Source organism: Toxotes jaculatrix, chromosome 2, assembly GCF_017976425.1.
Source record: "Toxotes jaculatrix isolate fToxJac2 chromosome 2, fToxJac2.pri, whole genome shotgun sequence".
In the NCBI taxonomy this organism is placed as follows: Eukaryota; Metazoa; Chordata; class Actinopteri; family Toxotidae; genus Toxotes; species Toxotes jaculatrix.
Window position 1 is genome coordinate 18,265,283 of NC_054395.1, and position 25,685 is coordinate 18,290,967.

General features: G+C 40.5%; 1 protein-coding gene across 1 annotated transcript in view; it reads right to left on the minus strand.

Annotated features, from left to right (window-relative positions):
• Window positions 1–1,823: 1,823 nt before the first annotated feature.
• Window positions 1,824–25,685, minus strand: part of LOC121195013 (chemokine-like protein TAFA-2) — a 35,413-nt gene continuing 11,551 nt past the window's right edge. The window contains exons 2-4 of the mRNA XM_041058165.1: window positions 10,390–10,539; window positions 6,148–6,272; window positions 1,824–2,396 (exon numbers count right to left, since the gene is read on the minus strand). Of these exons, the coding sequence (XP_040914099.1) occupies window positions 2,385–2,396; window positions 6,148–6,272; window positions 10,390–10,539 (287 nt within the window). The 3' untranslated portion in view covers window positions 1,824–2,384. The remainder of the gene's footprint in view (window positions 2,397–6,147; window positions 6,273–10,389; window positions 10,540–25,685) is intronic.

Genomic DNA, 25,685 nt, shown 5'->3' on the forward strand with positions numbered 1-25,685 from the left:
AGCGATGCCAACGGCAGTTTAACATAAACACGACAGCCCTTCTTCTTCTGCTGTATAAGGATGGGGTTCAACAGCAAAACTGAATCAAGTTAAGTTTAATCCAATTTAATATGCTTATCAAATCTGAGTCCTTTCTAATCCCATAATAAATCTTTTTTAAATAGTGTGGTTGTTGGGGAATGAAAAAAGCTATCAGTTTAGTTATGCTATATTATTAATATTAACCCTGTCTTCACTCATTTTACTCCTCAGTGGAGGTTGTGCTGCAGCTGCAGAAGCCATAGAAACTAAAGTAAAAAAACAGTGAAAATAATATTAATTATACTTTATCACTGAGTGAATATCAATTGAATAAACTGCTGATGTCGTCCTGCATGTACAATATGCTTAATGTTACCTGAAGGCAAATTCATTGTTGCACTGTTACCGGTCACAGAATATGGTGTAATACAGACAGTAAGCTCAGAAAAACGTACCCCAAGTTCTTGCTTTTACATTTAAATTGTAGTTATTAGAACAAGGAACTTGCCATTATACTCTTTGTTGAGATGAGTACCCTCCTGCATTTTGCAGTTGTTTTATTGACTATGGAACAGCTATCAGAATCCATCTCTACATGTAATATAAAATGCTTAGGTAACAAACATAGTATCACTGCCGATTTACAGTCACCAAAAAATCACCTGTTGATCGAGCTCCACAAAAAGCCAGAAACAGAGCCACAACATCCTGCAGTCAATCTTGTTTACCCAATTTTCCCTTTCAGCCAGAGTGCTTGCTGAAATGCGTGACGCACAAATATCCTTTTTCTTCCTCACATGCTTGGAATTTCTGTGGTGAAAAATCCAGCCAAATGTGCAGGTTTCTGCTTTTATACTGCTTGCATTGTTCGTCACCACACAGAGGTCAGTAAATGCTATTCTCTGAACTCTAGTCAAATGATTAATGACATGTCACACATCACAGGCGACGCCCAGAGAAAAGCAGTATTTCACATTTGGAGATTTTTCTGTCTTATGACAAAACAGTTGGCAATGCTGAGAGCTATTTGTTTGAAGAAGGAAATAAAGATGATGGCATTAAAGTCAAGATTAAAAAAAAAATAAAAAAATAAGAGGGAAAGAAACGAACAGTTATTGATGACATTTCTTGGAGCCAACAAAATTAACACTAGTAGTTACAGATTCATTATTTTGAGTTTCCTGTCGCTTTGAGGTTTCTTGGGAAATTAATTCACAATGTTATCAACAACGCCTACAGCTTCATGGATTCTTTGTGAAACAATACAGTCTTTTGGTTTTTATTAATTGCAATTGTGTGCACAGTATATTGTCTGTGGCACACTGTGAGTCCTGATGTGTAGAACTTGAAAAGCTACTTTTACAGACCCCTCTTTTAAGCTGTATCTTCACAAAGATTATTTTGTAGGGCTGAAAGAAAATACAGAGATAAATCTCTTCTTTTGAAAGGTTTTATTCATTTCATATAATACTGACACATGTACTCAATAGCGGTTAACAGGCGTTTAAAAACACAGATATTAAAACCATTAGAGCATCAATTTATTTGTAGCCCCGTTGATTCCATGGACCATTTTTTACACGTTTACATGTTTCAATATACCATAACATCTACTTGGTATTAGTCTAACCTCACCCCTGAAAGGATTTTCTTTCCTTTGTCAAAAAACAAAAGAAAAAAGAAGACTGACAAACCGTCTCCCCATTTTACAAAATGGCATGTGGTAAGCCACAAACTATTCAAGGTAAAATATTATCATGGAGGTGAAATCTGAAAAAAAAAAAAAAAGAAAAGAGGTTCAGTTTCAGATCTGAGACGCGTTTTGACAGCATCAAGTGTGTCATATGTGGCACAGTTAGATTTAAATGTGTCATCCAGAATACATGAGGCAGCCATTCTGGATCCACAGCCTGTTTTTTTTTTTGTAGTGATATTTGTAATACAGGATAGCTGTCTAAAATCCAGATCCCCGTTATTCCCAGTATGCATATGGAACACAACTAAGCCATAGAAGAGAGATGAAGAATACAGAAAGTTGTTTTTTTTTTTGTCTTCTAATCCGGTGCTGTTTAGGTCATAGTTCACTTTGTTGAAGTTTGTAGTTGCAGTAAAGGATTGTGGGTGATGCAGTCCTCTGCATTAAAGGACCAAGGACACTCAGTTGTGTTAAAGGTGATGGCAGGCAGTGTTAGAGTCTTGTCTCTCCAGCCGCCATTTCTCAGATATCCTCAGAAAAAATGAAACGATTACTGGTTCCTCCTTGAAGTCCATCTGAGTGCATTTCCTTTGCCACTGATAGGTCCATTGTGCTGTGTAAGTACCTCCACCACCATTTTCCTGTTCTCTTTTTGAGAGGGGCAGGACTATCGGGTCACCTGAAACAGGGAGAAAAGAAGTAGGTCACTGAAAATAGTCCCCAAAAAAGTGAGGATATAGCCTGAAACCGTAAAGGTCCCAGAGCAGAGTACGAAGCCACTGCTGGTAGTACATGTCAACTGAAGGTTTTAAATAATGCAGTGCGGTGCAGCATAGCACACTGTTAGGAAATAATCAGAAGTGATTCTTGTTGGTGGAGCACCGACAACATGGCTAGCACGGTCTCTGCCTCCTCTGGCAAAAGACTAAACAAGGCACACAGCTTGAATCGTGGCAGTCAGCCCACAATGCCTCAGTCTCAGCGCCTGGCCCACTGCCATGTCATTTCGTCTATTTGTCGAGACGGCTGCTCTGATCACATGGTCTCTTTATCTCATCTATCCATCTTTCCATTTTCTTTGCTCATGCACTCACTTTTGGTTTATATCAAGCTATTAGGAGACTTTTTCTACCAGCCAATGACCAAACAGACACAAATTGCTGTGTAACTGCCAGTGCTTGGGCATGTAATAGGCCAGACTCTCCAAGACTGTTTTTCTGTTTTCCTGCATGCCTTCCTCTCTCTCTCTCATTGTGTCTCTCTGTGGCTTCCCCTCTTAGCCTCCAAAACATGCTGTCCCGCCTGTATTTCCTCTTGAGGTAATAAGTCTTTTGTCCAATCCAGGTGCCAGCTAACAAAGTGTGAAGGCCAGCCATCACTGAGAGAGCTCAGAGGAGCGTTTCATGGCAGCAGAGACTGTTCTACTGTATCTGCTCGCGAAGGCTCCAGGCCACCCTTCCTGGGCCCGCTCCCATTGCCTTCAGGCATCTACTCCTGTGCCTGATCAAAGAGTCTGCGGGCGTTTGTTCTCATGCCAGTTCACTATGCATGCACACTGCTGCATCTCTGTGCCTGCTATGCTTTAAGGTGCAAAGGCAAAGTCCCTTTAGGTGTTCATCCCCTCGCCTGTTTAAATATGCCTGTAGGTGGCACTTTCCGTGCCCAATTAGAAAGTGGATTTAGGTCGTTAGATCTCAATTTACAAAGCACACAAGCAGTGCTTGAGTGTCATCTCTGTGGGCCTTTTTTGGGCCGACAAGTGCCACATTTTCTATTGCTTATTCCATGAGTTTTTACTATCTACACTAGTGGCTGCTCATATGGCCACAAGGCAGATGTCCCCTTCACTCCTACGTTATACACTCACTGTGAGTCACTGTGTGACTCAGTCACACAAGAGGAAATTATGGAAAGTCATTACTTAAATTGTTTGATCTTTATTTATTTTTTCTTTAATAATCTTGAAGCTGCATAAAATTACTGTAAACAAAAAGCTGTATAGGTTTGTTTTGTTTGTATTGTTTGTATTGTTTCTGTCAAGCAGAAAAGTGCCTGCAGAATTTCTTGCCTAAAGAAGTTGATGTTTCTTGCAGACCGTCACATCTGCTTAGTGTTGATGTAGGGGAGCTATACAGGAAGTAAAATAAATATGCGCTTCTGACACCTTCTTGTCATTTGTTTGTTAAAATGTGTATATGACTGCATGTGTGTTTTCGCAAATGCACACACACTTGCTTTGCAGTCTAAGGCTCAAGCTCAGTGGCTTGGCAGCCCGGCCGTGTCTGTCTGCTCATCCATATGATATTATTTGGCATTGATCGAGCTGTCTTCTATCCCCTCCCTCTCTCCTCCCTCTGCCCTCCTCCTCTCCTCCTTTCCTTTGCTCCCAGCCAGGGATGGAAGGAAGGATAGAGAGTGCCAAACCCTCTTTTGTGTTTTTGTGCCTGCTCTGTGTATCCAGGCACAAGAATAAGCTCCTTGTCAGCTGACCAGTTCCAATATTCTTAGGCTTTCTTTATTCTTCTATCACCTCTGCCTTCAACGTTTCCTCTCCACTTTCTACTTGTTATTTTTTCTTTCTCATCCATCTCCACCTACCTCTTTCCTGCTTTTTGCTGCTCTTCATGTGCCTCTGTCTTTCTCACTCTCTCATCCTCTTTTTTCCCCTCACTCCATCGTCAATTTCAATTTACGAGCGGGTCTTAATGGGACTATAAGAGGACGTTCGATGCTATTGATCTGGATGCCTGCGCATCTTGACCTCAGCGTACCACATCAGAGGAGAAAAAAAACATCACTCTTTTCATCAACAGGCAAACGCATCAGCGAATGCTCTCAAATGGTGTACACAACACACAACAGACACACTCACAAGCACACACAGATCATTGATCACAGACCCGAATGCAAGAGACAGCAAATATTTGTGCTCTTATAAACAACGACAGAGTCAATGATAAAGCGATGCCTGGCTGAAACTGGTTTGCTTTGATCTTGTTCAGGAAATTATAAATGCACACTGTGGGGTTGCTAAAACTAAATGCGATCAGATATATGAAGCAACGTCCTAATAGCATTCACTGAGAAATTACATCTTCTTCATATCTGATTATTCCTCGTGTGTCTCTCTGCCCATTACATACTCGAAGACCACTCTGTCATTTTCTGCTTGTGTCTCTTTCTCTACTCATCTCTCCGTAATATGGGCAATAAGTTGGTAAAGTTCAGTTACACTTGCGAGCAGCCTAACACAATTTGAGCTGGGGCCAGCAGCACACCAGAAAACTATTTCTGGGTGAGAATAAGAGGAGGAGCTGTCGAGGAGGAAAGAGTGTAACTTGAGGGGACGAGATCAACTTTGCTAGGTGAGAGGTGAGCAGAGGAAAAAGTAGGGAAAGAATTCTTAATCAGTCTGGCACATAGGCGATTGTCTCTGAGTGATTTAGAGAAAGAGAGAGTGGGAAAGACAGGAGAGACCATGTATGTCTTAAGCTTTTCTCATCCCTCTCTTTTACCCACAAGGAGATGCACTCTCTCTCCTCTGACCACGCCTTCAATCAATTATTTAGGCAGAAAACAAAGGTCTGCACCCAGCCATGAATAATGGAAGGTGAGAAGGCAGAGAGAAGGATGGAGGTTAGATACAGAAGCATACAGTGACAAGAGGTGAGTCTCGCACAAATCCTCTCTCCTATGACAGGCAGTTAGGTGTCTGCTCAGGTCAAGCCACCGAAGGGAAGCCAACAGGTGCTGATGGAGGCTTTGCAGCAAGGTATATAATGTACATCCACACCTACACACACACACACACACACACACACACACACACACACACACACACACACACACACAAAGACAGACAAATGGAGAGTAAAGGGAAACTGAGGAAATACAGGAAAAAAAGAACATGCACAAACCGCACATACTGTATTATGGGCGTATCAGAGCATGAAAACTATCTGAGGACAATTACCACTCTAGTGTATCCGATGTGGCGAGTTGTTTTTGCATCGAGTCAGATGGCATGCCAGTCAGATGCAGGGAAGCAGGGCAAGTGGGAGAGAAGGGAATTGTGATGTTCTTTCTGTGTGTATGTGTTATTTGCCTTGTTCCTGTTGGCCTTGTTTTTCTTCAGCGAATGTTTGATGTTAGATCCAAGATGGGGCGGGAGGAGAAAGTAAAGAGAGAAATCGGGTGAGAAAGAGAATGATGTGGGGTGAAAAGGAGAAAGAAATGGGGATAGAGACTAATAAGACAGAACAGAGAAAAGAGAGAAGGCAGAGATATGACACAATGGAGGTAGAAGTGGGTCACTTGTGGCGTCTGACCGTGTGTGTGCATGCATGTATATATAATAGGGATGGGAAGAGCATGTGTGAGAGAGAGGGAAATACAAATATAAAAGAGAGAGTGATTATGTGCACACCGACCTTTGTGGTCTTGACTTTGTTGCCTGTGCTGCAGCTCCATCCTGTGAGATCTGGGAGAACCTTACACTCCTCACCTTCCATACATGGCTGCATCTGACACCACCATTTCTGGGCTACAATGGAGGCTGCAGGAAGAGACAGAGGAAGAGGGGGCAGCAGATATTTAGTTTGGTAAAGACATGACTCAGTGTTTGTGGGCATCTTTTCATTCAGTGCTTTCACGGGTTTCCAGACTGTATATTTGTGAATTTCCGACACCAAGCTCTCCCTAGCCAAATTTCCATCCAAATGCAGTGCAGATTTTAAATTAATTTCCAGAAAATCGGCAAAAGAAAATGTGAATTAATGTGTGTTTCCATCCACTGCCATTATGCTAATATTAGGAGTTGGACACATTGAGATAAACAGTTGGTGGCCCTAATTTTCCAGCCGAGTGCCATTAAACCATAGCAGGAGAAGAGGATGCAAAGGGATGATGTAATTAAAAGAGCACAAGTTGAACCTCAGATGAACAAAAATCATGTGGAAATCGTGATAGAAACGTGGCATTTCTGTTTGGAACGTTACAATCTCCTCATCAGTTCACACAGATGTGATGTTTTTCTGCAGCTTGAGTGGACGTTTAAGTCACATGCCTCATCTGTGTCATGATTAATTCACAGTCTGTTTCCATCACGCTGTGTTGCCGTTACACCAACTTTACCACATCAGCCAAACGCAAAACCTTTTTTTTTTCCGTCAACACCAACAGCTGAACATCAGCTGATGAACTCAGATTCTGGCAGAAACCAAAAAATAATTTCTAACTTTAAGAACTCACAAGTGCATACCACTGTGAGCTTCAAGTCCATCAAAATTAGAACACAACTCTTCTCAAGTCCGCCATGCTTTGTTCCACAAACATTTTCAGCTATCTTGCTTTAGTCAGGTTTCCTTATACACAGTCCATTGATCAGCCGTGTGACATGTAGATCACCAGAGATAAAGAACAGACAAAATAACATCACCATTATCTATATAAACATACAATAATATGACCTTCTGTTCAAAATACTGTTTAAGCATAAATAATCTATTCGGTTTAAAGTGCCTACTTAAAAAATCCAGAATGCCTCCATATAACTAAAAAAACATTTAACACAGATGGATAAACATGAGGTTTATTACATAAAATTATACCATATGGTTTTCAGTGCTTTAGTAAACACTGTTATGCAACAAATTGATGATAATTATTGAGACACATTTCCCACCCCTATTAACCTTCAGAGAACTATGAAATTGAATTTTTCCTCTGAAGAAAATATTCTGACAACCTTTCAGCAATAAAGAAAAATTAGTTATGTTCTGTTTGGAGAGCATTTTTTAAAAGCAGATTATTGCCGGGCGATGAGTGGGACTAGTGCTGTTTTCACCTTCTGAGCCTCTGTGTGTATCATCATGGCAAAATGTGGTCCTGGAGACACCAACTGTAGCAACACCTATTCAGGTTTGAGTACTTTGGCAGGTGTTTATGTGACTGTCTCTCTGCGGACAGATTTTGTCAACCTGATAGTGTTACAGCCGTGCAAGATACAGTCATGAAACTTTACAAGTGTGTAGTTGAGATCAAAATGAAAGCTGAGTTCGAAGAGGGGTGAGGTCCAGCCCATGAGTATTGAGCACTCATGTAATAATGTAGTAAGGACTCACTATGGGTTGGAATGTCAACATGTTGGCGGGTGTGCTGCTGGTGTGATCCCATTGCAAGATGGTCTCTAGTTACTGAATGCATGGGTTTTTGGCACCAGAGTCATCTGAATTTAATTAGTGCATAAAGGATCGTTTACATTGTCAATTCAGTTCCATCCAAAAAGGACAGAACTGGAGGCAAGCTGTGCATGTGAGACAGCTGGGATATGTAGTGATCTTTTAGGGTTTAGAGTAGATTTGTTCGCAACACATCAAATCAGGTGAAAATGAACTGATGAAGTGCCTTTGGCAAACATCTCAGAGAAAAGGGCTTAGAAAGACCAGACATCAAGAACGTGATTAAATATCACCACAAAGAAAAAATAACAAAAGAACATTCACCACTGCAGAAGCTGCCTGACTCAAAATGTGAATATATGAGAAATGTCCTTATGCATATTCTTTCTTTATCAGTCGCTCTAAAGACTGGGTATTTGCCACAGTGAGTAACCAGGTAATTAAATGTTTAACATGTAAGTATTTAAGTAATTGTCACCAAATACCTAATCAATTAACAGCCTTTATTCAGTGACATGATTCCCCTGGGATCAGTATCACCATGAACACTTACAATGCATTAAAGTGTTATCTGAAATTATTACCCCCTACTGTCAATACTGTAATACATGCTAAATAAATTCATAATAAACCAAAAACTGTAAATATAAATTTGTAGTTAATCTTAGACAACCACTGGCACATACAGTCACTGTGTTCATTGACCTCTTGTATTATATCTGTGGTGCTTTAAGTCATTAAGCTTGATATGATTTCTAAATATCTACTTAGGTAAAGTTTACTTCCCTCGTCTTTCTGTGTTTTCTAGGGTTGTGTGAAGTGAATGTGTGCCATTAAGTTCTAATGAAGAGCAATCTGAACCTAATTTCACTCAAAAGCATGAAACAACGGGGCTGCAGAGACTGCAGTCTGTGGTTTCATCAAGTGCCACTCATCATAGCTGCAGGGAGCACGCAATACTGATTTTGTGGACATGGGAACCATAACCAGGGGGATTTTCCATGTTTATGGGTAAATTTTGTAGCTTCAAATTGTCAGCACTCCTGCAAAACAAAGCTCATTTACGTGCAAAAGCCCAAATAAACATTTGGGTCTAGAGAATAAACCTTTCATTCACTGTCAACAAAGCAGCTCCAGAAAGATAACACTTTCTGCAGATTATGTTTGTTATCGGGATTCATGTTGGCAGAGCTTTTATCTTCACATAACATTGACTGAAGCGCTAAATATAATAGCAGGAACACCTGAATCCTTCTTCATGAAGCATTTTCCCCATTCTCGCTCTCAGTTAAGAAGCTGTTATGTTATATTAGAATTTGTTATATTCAATTTTTATGTGTATCATTGGAATTATTTGCTTGGCTGTGAAGTGAAGATTACTTTTACTGTTCAGAATAGTTCATATTTGTGCTTCTTAGACCTTTACAGTTTATTTGGGTAATAGCCAGAGTAGGCATTTCATTATTTTTAAATTGCTTGTGGGTGCAGTCTAACCTTATGCCATCCATCATCTTTGTAATTCCTCTGAATTCATCACAAAAAATGTAATGGACAGAGGCTGTGTTTATAATTAATCAGGCTCCTGGAGTTACCAGCAGGAAACAACGTTGAACAGAAAAGCAGGGACAGGCGGAGTACGGCATCACTTTGTCTGATTCTGTTTTATGCATCTCTGTTCAGTCGTTACAAGGACACCTGCAGTATGTCTGCTACCAGTACACAAAAATACTGACACGAGAGAACTGACATCTGTGTCTTTACTGTCAAATCAAAGTTGACTTTAGTCAGGTATGAATTTTTATATCAATTTTCAGCACATACCAGAACATATGTTAAAAATGGACAAATCTATGCAGTATAGTGCTGATAATGTAATGATATATTTCATACAGGAACTCTGGGTCATATAACACCTAGCTATGTTTTTTGACTTCCACATTTGAGAGGATTACTGTGTCAGGAGTGGCCAGAGAGAATCAATTATATTTCAGTCAGAGATACTTAAGAGAGGAAATTGACCATTTATAGCAAATGGCTGTGCTCTTTGAGGGAACACTCAAAGAATTCGAGCAGCAATGAGGCCTGTGCAGGGAGCGCTAATCCCCCCCTTAAAAAATACATACGGGTCCATTAGATCTTAGTTAAATCAGGAATCGCAAAAATTATAGCATGTAAGAAGGAGGTTGGGATGGTGGAGGGAGCATATCAGCATAGTAATGGTGAAAAGAATCTCGTTATAATGGCTGTACTGCACATCTGCTGGAATACAGTTGGATTTTACAAGTCAGCTGGTTGCCAGCCAGCTCAAGATTGATCTAGTGATTGAAGCATGAATAAGGCAGTGGACACTAAGGGTGTGTATCAAAATACCTAGTTCATGAGATGATGCATAAATAACAAAATGACTGATTAGCGTGAACAGGTGCGGATCTGACAGTAGGAGTGTGCAGATGCATACAAAAGGCACACATACTCACAAACAGAGGTACATACCATCAACACAGGAGGGCATGGCCCGAGTGGTGCCAGCGACCTGTCCAGGGAAGCAGGAGCATTTGACAGTCTGAGATCTCTCCTCAATCTTGTTCTTGTTGCAGCAGCGATGGGCAGCGATCACCTCACACGTCCCTGCCTTCACATGCACTGCGAAAGAGAGAGAGACACGTCTACTGCGTTTGTTTGCAATGATTCTGCATTTGTTTTTAATCCAATATGTGATCTGATTTTGAGCATAAACGAGTGCGCCAGTAGACAGATAGACAGGCATGTTATCAGATAAGCCTTGTCCCAGATCCCTGTTTGCTGCCCTCAGATTTTTTTTTTTTGAGCAATTCACATAGGTCTGGTTTTGTGCTAATTAACAACGGTTTACACAGTTGAAAAAAGAACTGAAACAAAAACAATCAGAACTTTGTTAGTGGAACTAAGAATGAGGATGTCAAATACCTGTGCCAGAGCCAGAAAAAAAAGGCAACATACAAAAATAGATCAGATTAATGCAGCTACACAGACTGTTGTAAGAGGACTTAAAGAAATAATAGTACTTAAATAAGCCTTGATGGAACAAAAGTGTCAGCCACTATTGAAAGCCTCAGGCCACCCCCCCCAACTCCAAACAAAAAAATGTCAACATGAACATTATGTCACACTGATTAATGAAGCAAAATCAGGCTATTATCAGATAGCCAAGAGCTATAAAAAAAACAAAAAACAAAGATGCATTTGAAAATAAGAACTATCAAATTAAGCATTCGATATATTCTGATGCTTTATTTAAACTGATGTGCACACAGACACAAACAAAACAATGTACTAATGTAAAAAATACATATTTTGGCTTACACACACACACACACACAGACTCAGAAATTTAGGAAATCTGGAAGTCACATTTTTTTACTGCTTGGCTGCTCAGCCACAGCTAAGACCATCTGTATAGAAAATACATGTAAAGTCTCTTGAAACCCTTCTGCAGTGTGCAGGGAATAAAACAGTGAAACAACCAATGTTTGCATTAAAATGTACTGATCTGATTGTACTCTATAGAATTACAAGTGAGAATTTGCTGAAACACTAATGAAGGATAGATGAGGGAAGCTGCTTCACTTCCTCTATGGCTACGACTTTGTGTGCGCTTCTATATACACAGACTTCAATCAGACAGCCGTGTGGTTAATTAACAACAAGTCCACCCCAAGCACAGAAGTCCCTTGAGTCAGCTAAGAGAGGAGGAACAAAGAAATCACTCTACTTTTGAAGATTCGTGATGTCAACACATGGCCCTTTCATACCAGCCTTTCATCAAATACATGAAAATGTCAAGGACAAACAATAAGCCTTGTCAGGAGCACTGTGTGCAAGAATATAGTGTGTGTGTGTGTCTGTGTGTGCCTATGTGTGACAATGTACATGTAGTAAATACAGTATGTATTTGTTCCGACATGCTTGGCTTTGCATGTTATGTATGTTTGTGAGCATATGTATGCATACACTGTATGCTTAGTCTTAGGTTTGTGAATGTCAAAGACTGATGTGTGTGTTTTGGCTTTCCACACAGTTGTTGGAAGTTACTGCTATTTCCATTACAAAAGAGTCCGCCCACAATACAACAAAGGGTGCACACTGCATGGCAATGAAAACTAAAGCAGCAAACAATGACTTGTCTCTGTCTAAAGAGTATTTAAAAGTGAGGCGAACTGAACTGAAAGACCCAGTGTGAATATGTTAAACAGACTAACAGAGATTTGAAAAGTTCTTAAGTTGCTCCTTTAATGAGAAAAAGACAAAGCAACAATCCAGCAAAGCCCAGTCCAATTAATATCTCAGTGAAAAGCGCATTGTAATGTCTCACCCACTGTGTGTCCGTCTCTCATCGTTCTTTCATGTCCTCTGATTTCCCTTTTAGCTCTGTTAGCAGCGGGGCCAAAGGATGGTCATGTTGGCTGATGGATCGGTCCATATGCCCATCCATCAATCCAATGCAAGATAGCTAAACAACAACTGAACAGATTGCCATGAAATTTGGTGGGAAAATTTGTGGCCCCAAGAGAATTATTCCCAGTGATTTTGATGATCATTCAATCTTTTGTTTAGCGTCCCTATCAGGCACAACGTGCCATTTGTATACAAGAGAAATCCACATGTACTGGTGAGATTGTCATGAAATTTGTTGTGTAAATTTATTGTTATCAAAAGATAACAACTTCATAACTTCATAACTACGTCAGGGATTTTGCTCAGGTCCTCAGCCTCAGGTCTAATGGTGAACTACTCATAGTACTGTATTTACCAGCTGGAATGCTGTTAAATTAGTTGTAGACATTAATAGCCTCTGGAGGAAAAACCTTGCTGACCGTGGAGACCCCTCGACCTTTTCTCAATTGACACACTCAGGACACATTTATATGATCCCCAAAGGGTCTGTGTCCATTTTGGTTGTTACATGACCTTTACACAAGTACCGACTTTGGGCCAAATGATCAAGTTTTGTACACAAGACAATTAAGGGTCAGTTTGCCGTGAAATTTGCTCTATTTTTTCATCATGCCTGGAGGATAATCTATATCGATTTTTGCTGATCCTGTAGCCAAGCCTGGATTGTCAACTTGGCAAAGCAAGCAACTGCATAAGGGCCCCAAAAGCCCCAGACTTTCTCCATATTTTTTGGGTCTACATAATTTGATTAATTTCATAATAATATTAAATATTATAGGTCTGCCATCCTCCACCTTGTGTCCTTGTGGTGTAGAGGGACCCTGTAACAAAAAAGTTTTAGGACCTTTATTGTTTTGACTTATATTGCACTCATCTGTTTAAAGTTTGTTTTTTGTTTTTTTAAGAAGGCTCTAAGAGGCTCTAAAGATGCAGAAAGAGTAAATTTATTTAATGACAATCGTGAGCAAAACTCACATTTTATCTATAGCAGCTATAGCAGCCGTTGGAGCTTTACTTTTGTTTGGTAATAATACGCTACTTCTCATTTTGCCTCTTGCCATCTCCCTCTCTTCGCACCACTCTAACTGACTTGGTGTTTTTTTTTTTTCATATAGGCTTAACAACCCTGTTGGCAGATACACAGCTCAGGAAAATCAACAAACAGATTAAACACCTTAACCCAACCCCCCACTGACATACACATACCCCCTGGCCCATTTTTAGGCTCAGCACCTGCAGTAGTAATTGACTCAGCATTAGTAACAGCGGCAGTGCACTGAGCTGAGCGGGGGCAGAGGAGTAGTGCGGAGGCAGGGGTGAGATTTTTACTGGAAGAATGTAAAAGTTCATTAAGGCTTTATTACACATATCAGTGTTAATGGGGGGCAGTAAATTTCTTCAGTACGCATCACATGCTAAAATAAACATGAGCTGGAGCCATATGACAGGGTGGTTGAGTGGTTATTTTGGCACTGCTTGATGTGTAGATATCTACAACAGACTGTCTTGCTTTATTTTAAGCACACTCTAATTTGCAGCTGAATTGTTTCCTGTTTAAACTGTTTCTCTGAAAAGTTCATTTGACAACTTTTAACCCACTACAACTGCCAGATGGCAGTAATGGTTTTAAAATCAATGACCATGTACTGTAGTTGCTCAGACAGCAAAAATGAAGACATGGGAAACAGAGTGCCGAGGCCCCACTGACCAAAATTGTCTGATTATCATAATTGCTTTGATTTCCGCTATTCATGGTTTTTACAAAACTCAGGCAGTGGTGTTCATCCTGCCTGAGGTCTGGCTGTGGTTTTAATCCCCCAAGTGAACCTTTAAGCGTTAAACAAATTAAAATTGTTAAAACACATTCTGGGGCCAACTTGTTAATTGGACACTTTTTTAAAAGATGCCATGCTCAAAGTGTTGAAAAGGCTGTTTTAACAATTCTTATTTCTCATTTGATAAGATGGAGACGGGCAGTAGTCACTCTCCTAAGGCTCATATAGTGCACCGCTGATGTAGGTTGGCTCTCCCTCAACATTAATGCCAGTACATCCCACTTTTCAATTGTATTGAATATCTTTGGGATGTTATTTTGCTGCAAATCTCTATGATTTTCACTGACCAAACGGAAAGCATAATGGACAGTTCCTGGAGACAGCACATAATTTCAAACTAGTTTTTTTCCATGGCTTGACATAAGAAGAAGAAGGCAGGGAAAATACTGACTCTTGTTGATGATTGCTTGCCTCCTCCATCACTCTCACTTACACAGGAAGTGGAAAAAGAGGAAGGACGTGGCATCATGCGATACTCAGGATGTTATACCCTGTATGTCTGAGCTTGCCGTACAGAGAGCTGCTGCTGATGTTGGCAATGATGTTGTAAACCGACCCCAAATACACATCAGGGGCCTGTAACACGAATCAAGATTAGAGGGCTATGCAGCTATCTTTGGGCGTAACTGAAGCGTTTTCTGGTATCACGAAGTTGGCTCGCTTTTAACCAGGGTCGATAACCATGGTAACTGGTAGATCACTATGGTAACCTGTGCTGCACAGCTAACCCATTCCGGAGCAGGTAAACTTCAGAGGATCACATGAAATCCTGTCAACAGCCTGACAACTGACCATTCCAATCACTGGAAAAACTGAGTCATCATTCCTACAGGATCCTGATAGGATGATTGTAGCTCCATTTTAACTGGCAATCCCCTCCAGATTCTGGACAGTGTCAGTGCTTTTATACTCTTATTCTATCACTGCAATTCAGAATAATGAGGAAACTTTGTGATGATAACTGGAAATAAAAACTATGCCCTCTAATTTATTTTATTAGAAAAATAATCCACACACTGTTAAATATTTCCCATGATTATAAACGCATCATTTCAGTCAGATATATCTCATTAGACATGAACTACTTTCTCCTCATCTCTCCCCTCCTCTCTGCGTTGGCAGCAGAGACAGTCTGACATTACTGTGAACTTTTTTATGTGCGTCACATATTCATAATAATTTGTTCATCATCAGACAGAGAAGCTAAATAATATTCACCCTGTACTAAACTCATATATAATAATCCCTGCACTTGTTTATAGCCTTAGACTTACTTTAATATTTGCAAATTATTTCTAGTGTTTCTGCAGCTTCTTATTCTGTTCTAGTATTGTGATTATACCTTTTCCGTTTCACCTGTCTAATGTCACTTTTTGCAGTCGCTATGACCAAATTTACCTGCGGATATTTCACTGTTATCTCATCATATTATGATATCACTTCTTATTAACAACTCTGCAACGCACACGTAGTCACATAGATATAATGACATGAAGCCATCGCATCACATGTACACGAGTACACTGTTTAGTTTTATGCCTGGATCTATAATACAGCTCTAAATATAAATATATAATATTGAAGGTGTCAACAGTTTGAGGCTGTGTTGTGCTGAGATGTTAATAATTAATCTGCCAAATAGAGAGCCAGGCAGGGGGCTACAGACTCCAATAAACTCTAAAAAATTCTTCACCATATTAAACATTACTCACCACATCCAAGAAGAGTTGGATCAAGGTCAACTGGACTTGGTTGTAGATATCTGAAGACGTTTCATGTTTCATCCAAGAGGTTTCTTCAGTGCTGACTGACTACTGGGGAGTCCCAGGTATTTAACCGATGTGTAGTTATCAAGGCCATTGATGTTACTTGCTTCGTTAGTGCTCCTGGCTGTGATAACAACAGTCGTTAGAGTCACTGGGATCATCTGAGGCCAAGTGTAAATAGCTGTTAAATCTCCTGGGAAGGAATGAAAGGACAGCATTGTAGGTGGGGGATAAATGGTGTTGTAGACCTTCTCCTCTGTTGAGGGTTGGTTTCTGTATTTTAACATACTTTTACCCCTCTTTCCAACCTCCTCCCTCCTCCAACAATATATATGTTGTTGTCCTCGAAGGATTGTCCCTTATCCTTCAGGTGTGGGTAAACTGCTGAGTTTTAGCCTGAAGAGTTGGCCCTCTTGTGTTGAGTTATGTTTTTGTTCAGTGGTTGTTTAGTTTCACCAATGTATAAGTCTGTGCGTTCCTCGCTGTATTGGACTGTCTTTCGGAGTGTGTCGCTGGCCGAACCATTGAAATAATCACTGAACAAATGCATGACTCAACATAGGAGGGCCAGCCTACATCGCCAGAGTAGATAGGAAGACCTATCAAAACCGTTCCTCAACAGAGGAGGTCTATGACACTACATATCCCCCACCTACAATGCCGCCCCCTCATCCTTACCCATCAGATTTAGAAAACATTCACGCTTGGCCTCATGTGACTCCAGCAGCTGCGACGACTAACCCCACAGAGGCTGAATACCTGGGAATCCCCACCAGTCAGTCAGACGTGAAGAGGCCCCCTTGGATGAGACGTAAAACATCTTCAAGTATCTACAACCAAGGTTAGTTGCACTCTATTCATTCTTGAAAAACCATGACCTGGATGAATGAGATTCTTCACAGAAAATTCACTCACCATATTCATTCACACTCACCACAAATATTCGCATAGAGTACACATACACAAAGAATTCATTTTATCGCTGTGTGCCCATTTGTACATGCACCTCTGCAATAAAAAGCAGATGTAAACACAACGATGTTACAATCTCTAGAGATAGAAATAAAATGGACTGTCTCAGAGTGTGGGTTTGAGTTTTGTGTGGAGACTAATAATCCTAAACTCCACTTCAAAAAAGCCTCCTGTTCAGTCTAAGTGAGACTACAACCCTCTTTCTGTTTCATCAGTGGCGCCTGTCTTCTTTGCAATCTCTTTTTCACACTTCATCCACCCATTTCTGCTCTCTTTCCCTTTCCTTATCTTTCTCATCCTCCTCCTCCTCCTCATCTTCATCTATCTCACCTCATCCTACCTCTATTTTGTAAATGACCCCTCCTTTTCTCAATTTCTCGTAGACACTCCATCACCTCATTTTTCCTCTGCTCTCTCTTGCTCTTAGCTCTGCACAGCAAACTCAGCAGGGTAGCAGACCATTATCCTCAATCACAGGCCCTAAATCAGAGAATTTTTACACTTTCTATAATGTGTTCTCCCTCTCTCACCCTCGCTTTCCCTGTCAATGTGTCTCTCCCTCTCTAAGCGCCCCCCCATCTCTCTCCATGGCATGAGGACTTGTTACCCCTTAACACAGCAGTGGCTGTTAACCCCATTTACTAAAGATGACGTGCTACTGACAGACTAACAGATGGACAGATTGCCCCGACTCTGTACAACCAGGAGCTCTGTGTGTGTGTGTGTGTGTGCGTGTGTGTGTGCGTGTGCGTGTGCGTGTGCGTGTGTGTGTGTGTGTGTGTGTGTGCGTGTGTGCGTGCATGTGTGTGTGTGTGTGGTTTTGCCGATGCACACGCAACACTGAGATAGCTCTCTTGGTCCCAGCAGGGTACTTCTTTCAAATGTCATTCCTACCACTGGGGCCATCTCTCTCTCCCTCGCTCTCTCTCTTTCTCACACACAGACCCACACAAATAGAGTGTATATAGTATCAGGAACCTGCAGAAATGCAAAAGTAATGCAGCAAAGTTGGACCAAATCTATTTTCAGTCACCACTGGGAATATGTAAATGTTGCAGGATCTGTCAAATGTTAACATGGTCCATACAGAATAGTAGCAAGAAAAAGCTGGTAACTTATTTGTATGATCTATTTCATCCATTTGTACGTACATCCATACATACATTAGGAAGGTGAATAATCGCTTTTGTCACGTGTTTTCTGAGCCGTTTACTTTTTTTTTTTTTTTTTTTATAAAAACGCAAACAGTCACTGTAGATGCACTTTCAGTGCCAAGAGAGTATGTTGGCAAAGCAGCTACAGGAGCTGACAGTCCCTCGTCAGGTCTGATTAATGTACTGCCATGATATATGAATGGAGAGACGTACTAGCGAGATAAACACACCTTCTGGTTTTTGTTTATTCACAAAAACAGTGCTCTGATTGCAAAAAAAGCTTCATTCATACATACATACTCATACAAGTTGAGAAATACATGTGATGTTTTTGACTACAAAAAAAATTTCATTTCAAATCCATGTAAAAAAAATCATTTGTTTTAGTTAATGTTCATTTTTCAGGCATTTTTAGCTTGTATATTAAAAAAATGTTTTGCTTGAGGAAAGATACAATATAGAAATAAAAACAGTGACCCGACCTTGTGCCACAGCACAAGCCGAATTCTAAATATTGGACACACTGAAAATTAAGCTTCAGATTACTAAGTGCGTCCATGGCGCATATAGATGTACTATATAAATCACATATTTAGTATGTATAAATGCTTGAGTATTTCCCCAAGGCCCATAGTCTTCTATTCACAAAGAGCATATTTTGAAATGGAAAATGAGTTCAGAATGCTTGCCAACTTAATTAGATTACAATGTATGTTTCTCAGTGCATATGTGTGTGCCCATCAGTGCATGTACGTCCATGCATTTGTGTTAATAATTAGATTACATTGGCCTCTGAGATGGCACCATTCGTTATGAATCGTAAACACAGGGCAAATTAAAATTCTGTTTAAGAGGCTGCCAAGAAAATTAGCATCGAGAGAAAGGGAGGCATGCTCACTCGACCACTACTGGCTTCTCTTTCCTCAACCCTGTTTTCCATTCTCTGCCATATCTGGATGCTTTCTTTTCTTCTCATCTACTGCCATATCATCTCTCCATAACGGTTATTACTAGAAGGTTAAAAGTGGTGCACGATGACTACAGGAGGCAAACATTTCCCAACTTTTAGTACTTAGAGAAATAGGTATGGACCAGCTTCAGTGCTGCACTTCCTGTGCTGTGTCTCTGTGCTCATACAGTATTGGATGTGTTGATGAGCCCCCTGAGGAACCTGACTCCTCTCACACAGTAATGTCTTGCTCTGGTTTTATAACCCTTGAGATCAGCTTTTGAAAACAAGACTAGGTCAAAATTGAGTATATGGCTGGGCCACCTTTTATCTGTTTGCTTCTCTCCTCCTCTCTGTTCTCACATATACAGTGATTTAATACAGCTAAAACAGTGACTGAAACGCAGCCCATTTGAACTACGTTAACCAGCAGTTACTTCCAAGACATTTCCAAGCTGCTGCTCTGCTCTGCTAAGATCCAGATTTTATAACTGCTACGCTGTTTGACAAAATCACTATACACATAAGTTAAAGACAACAGCTGTGCTGCGATTTCATCCATATTTACTTGTTCAGCAATCACTCAGAGAGGAAGTTAGAAGCACACTCACTTCTATGTGAGCTGCCTTGCAGTCAAATGAATAAGTCATGTAAAGAGATGTGTCTGCAGAGGGAAAGCCCGACCTCGCACTCTCTGGGCAATACTGGCAACTCTCATTTATGGAAAGCAGCTAAGGATTGTCCAAAAAATCTGTAGATTTGTCGCTAGGTGGTTGTTAAAATGGTCTGAAATGTTTATAAATCTAACAACAAATTTGCTAACTTGGCAACACATCCCATAAAGGCCTGGTCCTGTTGTTGCGGTCCAGCCAAACATGAGAGGGAGAAAGAATAGAAGAGAACCAAAAATAAAGCTTGCCCTGCTTTTATGTGTGGTAGGGCTGAGCAGTATGTATAAAAAATACTACCTTTTTAAGCTTTCAGAAGATATACACTTCATTACGCTTTTTCTCTGAAATTGCTCAAATAAAGGATCTCCTAATTGAAGCAATATTTTCCACTAACTGGCCTTTAGTAAATGTTTTAGAAAAAATGAAACAGAATGGCCATTTGCTTAAACCCTTGCTACTGTCACTTTTTCTCGAGAGAGCAGTCTGGACATCAATACTAAATTAATGACCATAGAAAGAGTTAAAATAATTCTTCTATTGATCAAAACTATTCCTTTGCAATCTCAAACGAATAGAATGAGAATTAGAGTAAATGAATACAGTGATATCTAGCATCCAAATTAAAATACGAGCCACAAAATGTGTCACTGCTTACAACAGAGCAGGTTAAGAACAGAGTGCAGACTCAAGATTCTCTACGCAGCATTCAAGCACATTCAGTCCTATCACACACCATCCCTCAGCTCCGTGTCCCTGAGTGACTGTATGAGCGAGTGACCACAATTGGAAAGTGTTTTCTCACAGTGGCAGTTCCTGTTCTCGATGTGACGAAAATAATGTGTGAAAGGGAGAGGAAGAAACACTGAGAACTGGCTCATCAGAATTTAGATTTGAAAGGAGAAACTGAATACCGTGGGCGTCCACACAGAGGGGATCATCCCTGTCAGAAAACATTCCTCGCCCGAAATCACCCAACCCATTTAGACACACTTAGTCAGGCTGCGCCAAAAACAAAAACAGCCTCAACCTCATCAAATACTCGCAACGTCTCTGCCTGATTGCATTCACTCCCCTCTTCAGTTCTGTCATGTAACTGGCCCCTTTTCACCTTAACAAAGCGACAGTTGTGTCAGTAAGGATGTGACGAGCCGCCTGCTGAACCACTCCATCTATAACACCCTCCCTCCACCACCAACACCCAACCACCTGTATTAATCATCATCATTGATATGAGACCAGCTTGTTCCAGATTGTCTCCCAGTCCCACAAGCCACGCCTCTGGTTCTCCATCAGTTCTAATACAGCACAGGCAAGGGAATTATCTTCCCACACCACCACCACCACTACCGCCAACATCGCCCCCGTCCTGCTACATCGTACAAGATATTAGCTCATGCGACAGGGTAGGCCTGGTGACACATGGTGTGTCCTGACATATTAGTAACCCCAACGCTGCCGTCGCTGCCACCCCACAGCAGACGATTTGTACTAATTTGCGCTGCAGGCGTGATATTAGGGCGGTGAATTGGGTATAAATTGTTAATATGCTCAGATGTTTTAACAAAACATTACCACTCAACTATTAACCCGTGGCAGCGTGTGTGTGTGTGTGCATGAGACCCTCACGTTTTAAACCTGCATTAATTGTTAACTGCTGACTGGAGGTGACTTTTCGCGAGCCCTCGGGGAACGTCTCCTTTCTCATCTGTGTTTCTCTCTTCGTCTTTCGCTCTCTCCTACCCCTCCTACTCTCTCCTTCTGAAGTTAGAAACCTGCCCATCGCATGGGAGCGTTTGCATCTGTTTTCCCCTCCTGCAGCGGTTTATAATGTGCATTGTTGTTGTTGGGTGGGGGTGCTCAGAGCCATGCCAACCTCTTTTCATTTCTGGTGTCTGTCTCTTTCTTTCTCTGCCTCTCTCTGTCTTTCTTTTGCCTTCTTTCTGTCATTCTTGCAAACCAGTATAGAGACAGAAACAGAATGATTGTGTTCAGTCCAAACACCCCCCGACCTCCAGTTTTTGCTTTGTCAGTCAGTGAGAGGGGAGATCTATAGCACAGCGGCCATGTTGATGAGGATTTCATTCTGTCTGAATTCTCTCCCCGTCAAAGGAATAAGGACGGACACTTGTAAACGTCAAGCTGTGCGTATTTCACTTTAACAGGTTGCCATGTGTTTGTGTGCGCACATGTGCGAGTGAATGCGTGTGCGTGCGTGTGTGAGAGTTATGGTTGTTGTTTATGCCACTGTGTTACAGAGGTGTCGTTTCACAGATCTAGATAAATGGCGTCCCATCATCCTGTTTACTCTCTGTGAAAGACTGGACAGTCCCATATGTTACACCACACGTTACCAGTCAACTCATAGCGCACAACTCACAGCTGCTGTCATCTGCAAACCTTGTAAGTCTAATGTTGCTCGCAGCTGGTTGACTCAGAGGTAGCGGAAAAATGTAGTCACAGAATTTTTATTTGGAAAGGATTATTCCCGATAATGATTTTTCTTGCACAGATTTTAGGCATGTTGTTTTAAACTGTGGTTCATAAGTGAAATGATGCATAATGTGTGGCACTGAAGCAATAGATGAGGTTTTTGTTTATAAGCATGGGCACAAAGGATGATGATACACATTATCATCATGTCAACAGCAACGTAACGTTCCTCTTAGTGAGCATTTTTCCATGAACAAAACTATCCAACATTAGACATTGCACTCTCACAAGTAGTCAGCATGCTCAGACCTGTTTCACAGCGATGCACGGATGATTTTTGCAGTGCCATTTTCTGGTGTGATTGGACACTCTCTCCTTAAAGATAAAAATCTGGCAGATCAGTTTTGCAGGCGATGATCATGAAAAATGGGAACAGGAAAAGAATCAGGAGCTACAATCAAGAGATTAGATGAAGATCTAGAAATCCTTGGGAACTGTGTTTGAAGATACATTGAGATTTGATGTGATTGTGAAAAAGGCTCAGTGGCGTTTGTATTGCCTACGTCAACTAAACTTTAGATTAGATCAGAGAGTATTGACAGTGTTTTATTCCTCTTTTAATGAAAGCATTAGATTTTCAGTTACTTGCTGGTTCACTTCCCTTTGTCAAGAAGTGATTGCTCTAAAATTATGGGCAAAATCCAAAGGCCCCTAACACAGTTTAATACTGAACAAGTCTTCAAAAAGACATATAAGATTATTAATGACCCCACACAGATCCTCTGTGAATACTTTAAACTGATGTTATCAGGAATCAGTTTTAGATAGCCTGAATGTAAAACAAATGAAAGGAAGTTTGGTTTTATTCCAGAAGCAAGTAGACTTGTAAACAGTCTCATCGACTGTTAGACTCATAAATGCACTTATAATTTTGACTATGTGCCACTGTGGAGTTGGACTTTTCTGGCCACTGTTATAAATCCTTGTATATTTCAACTCTTTCTAATATTTGTAGTGTTCGCTTGTGCGTAAATGAACCATAACTGTGTACTTTTGTTTGCAGACTCGCTTTCCTTAAATTGCCTCTTGAGGGACAAATAAAGTATTTTGAATTGAACTAAACTGAATTTATAGGGGGGAAAAAAAGGGGGGAAAAAGAAACGTATTATTAATTTAGCACCTTAAGAACGAATAAATAGAAGTGTGGTATCAGGAGATCCCGGCCAATTTCTGTCCTTAGTGTTTACTCAGTCTTGTATGGATTGAGCACATTTGATGACACTGGCATTAATAAAACTAATTTGAGCTCCTGTTTCACAAATACACAGGCATCAATGTTTTATCTTTTATCCAAGTTAAATTTTTTTCCCTTTATACCTGACAGTAGCAACAGTGCTACTGTCAGTGGAAAAGTGCAAACAACAAACTGTTGATCCTAAATGATGTTGGAACATAATTACTCAGAGTATTTCTTTGATAAAGATGCTTAATTCATAATTCAAACACCTCAGTTGGCCATTGAACACTGACAGTGATGTGATGAGCTCTGTGACTGGTGCATTAAGCTCATCTCTTCTTTAAGCCTCTCTTCCATTGTGTCAGCGCTTTCTCTCTAACTGCATTCATCAGGACAGATCATTACATCCTTCCACTCTTCTCCTCTCTTGCCTCTCTCATCCCATCCCTTTACTACCAAATGAAAGGGAAACCCTGGTGTGTCTGAGGCAGGCTGGCAGCAGAGCCAGAGGTGAAAAGATGAGAAGAGAGAGGGAGGGGAGATGAAGGCAAAGAGAAGGAAAGAGAAAAGGGGGGGGGGGCAGGCGCAGCCTGTTCTGACTGTAAATGGTGTGAGAGAAGAGGAGAGTTTGTGTTGGAGGGATGATTAGTCTCTGTTAGGACTCTGTGGGAAGGAAACTAAAGAACCACCATATTTGGGCTATTAGTACGCAGCAGGATAAAACTTAAGCTCCCAGTCTGTCTGCTGCAACTTTTAAAATCACACTGAAAGCAATAAGTCTAAAGAACCACCTGCTGTATGCTCCGTGCCATTGCTTTTGTCTGCTCAATTGGGCATCTGTGTTCTGTATATTGCATGTTCAGTTTTTGATTAAAAAAAAATCTTTGCTCCTCTGAAACCCCTTTTTCACACTTTATAATATATTTTCAATCAGCTAGCCTGTTTACAATGACATGAGACATTTTATTGTTTTTATTAGGGTGTCATTGTCAGTTACTGAAATAAAGTTCCTTTCACTTTTGCATTTCCCTTTTGTTTTTGCTGGACTACAACCAAGTTCCCCTTGATTCAACTCTTGACTGAGCATTGTCACAGACAGCTTATAATTATTCTTTTATATTTTGTTATTTCTCTTTATATTTCCACTTTCCTTTTCTAATTTTTTTTTACAGATTTATTCTGTGGCACTCTTATGACTCCATGGACCCCAGACTCATTCAGTTCACTTTAATCTGATTGAACTTTGACGCGTGAAATCAGCCAGTTTGAAAGAGTCATTTGTATGTTCTTGTTAATATAATTGCGAGGCAAAATAATACAGACAGCAGAGATGGAGGGATGCTGGCTGACTGCAGCAAGTGCAAGGACAAAGATAAATGTTTGATAAGAACCTACATAATGCTGCTGTTTTTAACCCACTAACCATGCTAGCTCCTGGTTTTTATGATTACTGTCTCATTCTTGCTTTTTCTTGTCCCAATTGCTTTTCACCATGCATTGCATGTAGATTTCACCATCTTAAATGTGGTTTGACCGCACCTCAGTCTTCTGCCTCTTGGCCTTAAAACCACGTTACTTTGTAATTCAAGCACTGGCCAGCACCAGTCTGAACATAGGTCATATGACTAACTGAAAACACTTGTGTGGGTGAGCACAGTCTTTTAAAGAGGCAGGGCGTTACCTAAATGGCTCTAGTTTTTGCATATCCCTTTGGCTCCTCAACGCCGCACATCCTGGAAACATTTTGGGTTTTTTTTGTTAAAGGAAATCACACCAAAGTTGCTGCAGCAATATTTGCTTCAGGCGGCTTGTGTAATTCACTTCAGACCCACCATGGGAGATATTAAAGAACACAATGGCAGTTTCATTTTGAGAAAAAAAAAAAAAAAACATTTATGTGATGCACATTTCACAGTTTGTTCAATTTCTTAGCAACAGAATTTGTATTATTTTTCAGCAAGGTATATTCTGCAAACATTGTTTCAGGAGCTTCGGGGAAAGCTGTGGGCTACGTCACTTAAATATTTATTTGAGTATATACATATTTATCCTCACTCCTGTTCCTCCTGGCCACCTCTTATTTACACATACAAGAAGGCTAGTGGGGTGGAATCTCAAGACTTAACAAGAAAAACACATTATTATGACAGTGATTTTGTTAATCATTTCAGATGGTATCTGTGATTTAAATTCCACAAGAGCAATTAGTTGATTAAAATATGGAGGAGGCACCTTTTTTTATATATTAATTACCAAGGAGGCATTTCCTGATTAATTACCTTAATTTTATCACTTCACATGTCCTTGTAATTACATTTTTGTACACAGCACACACCTCAAG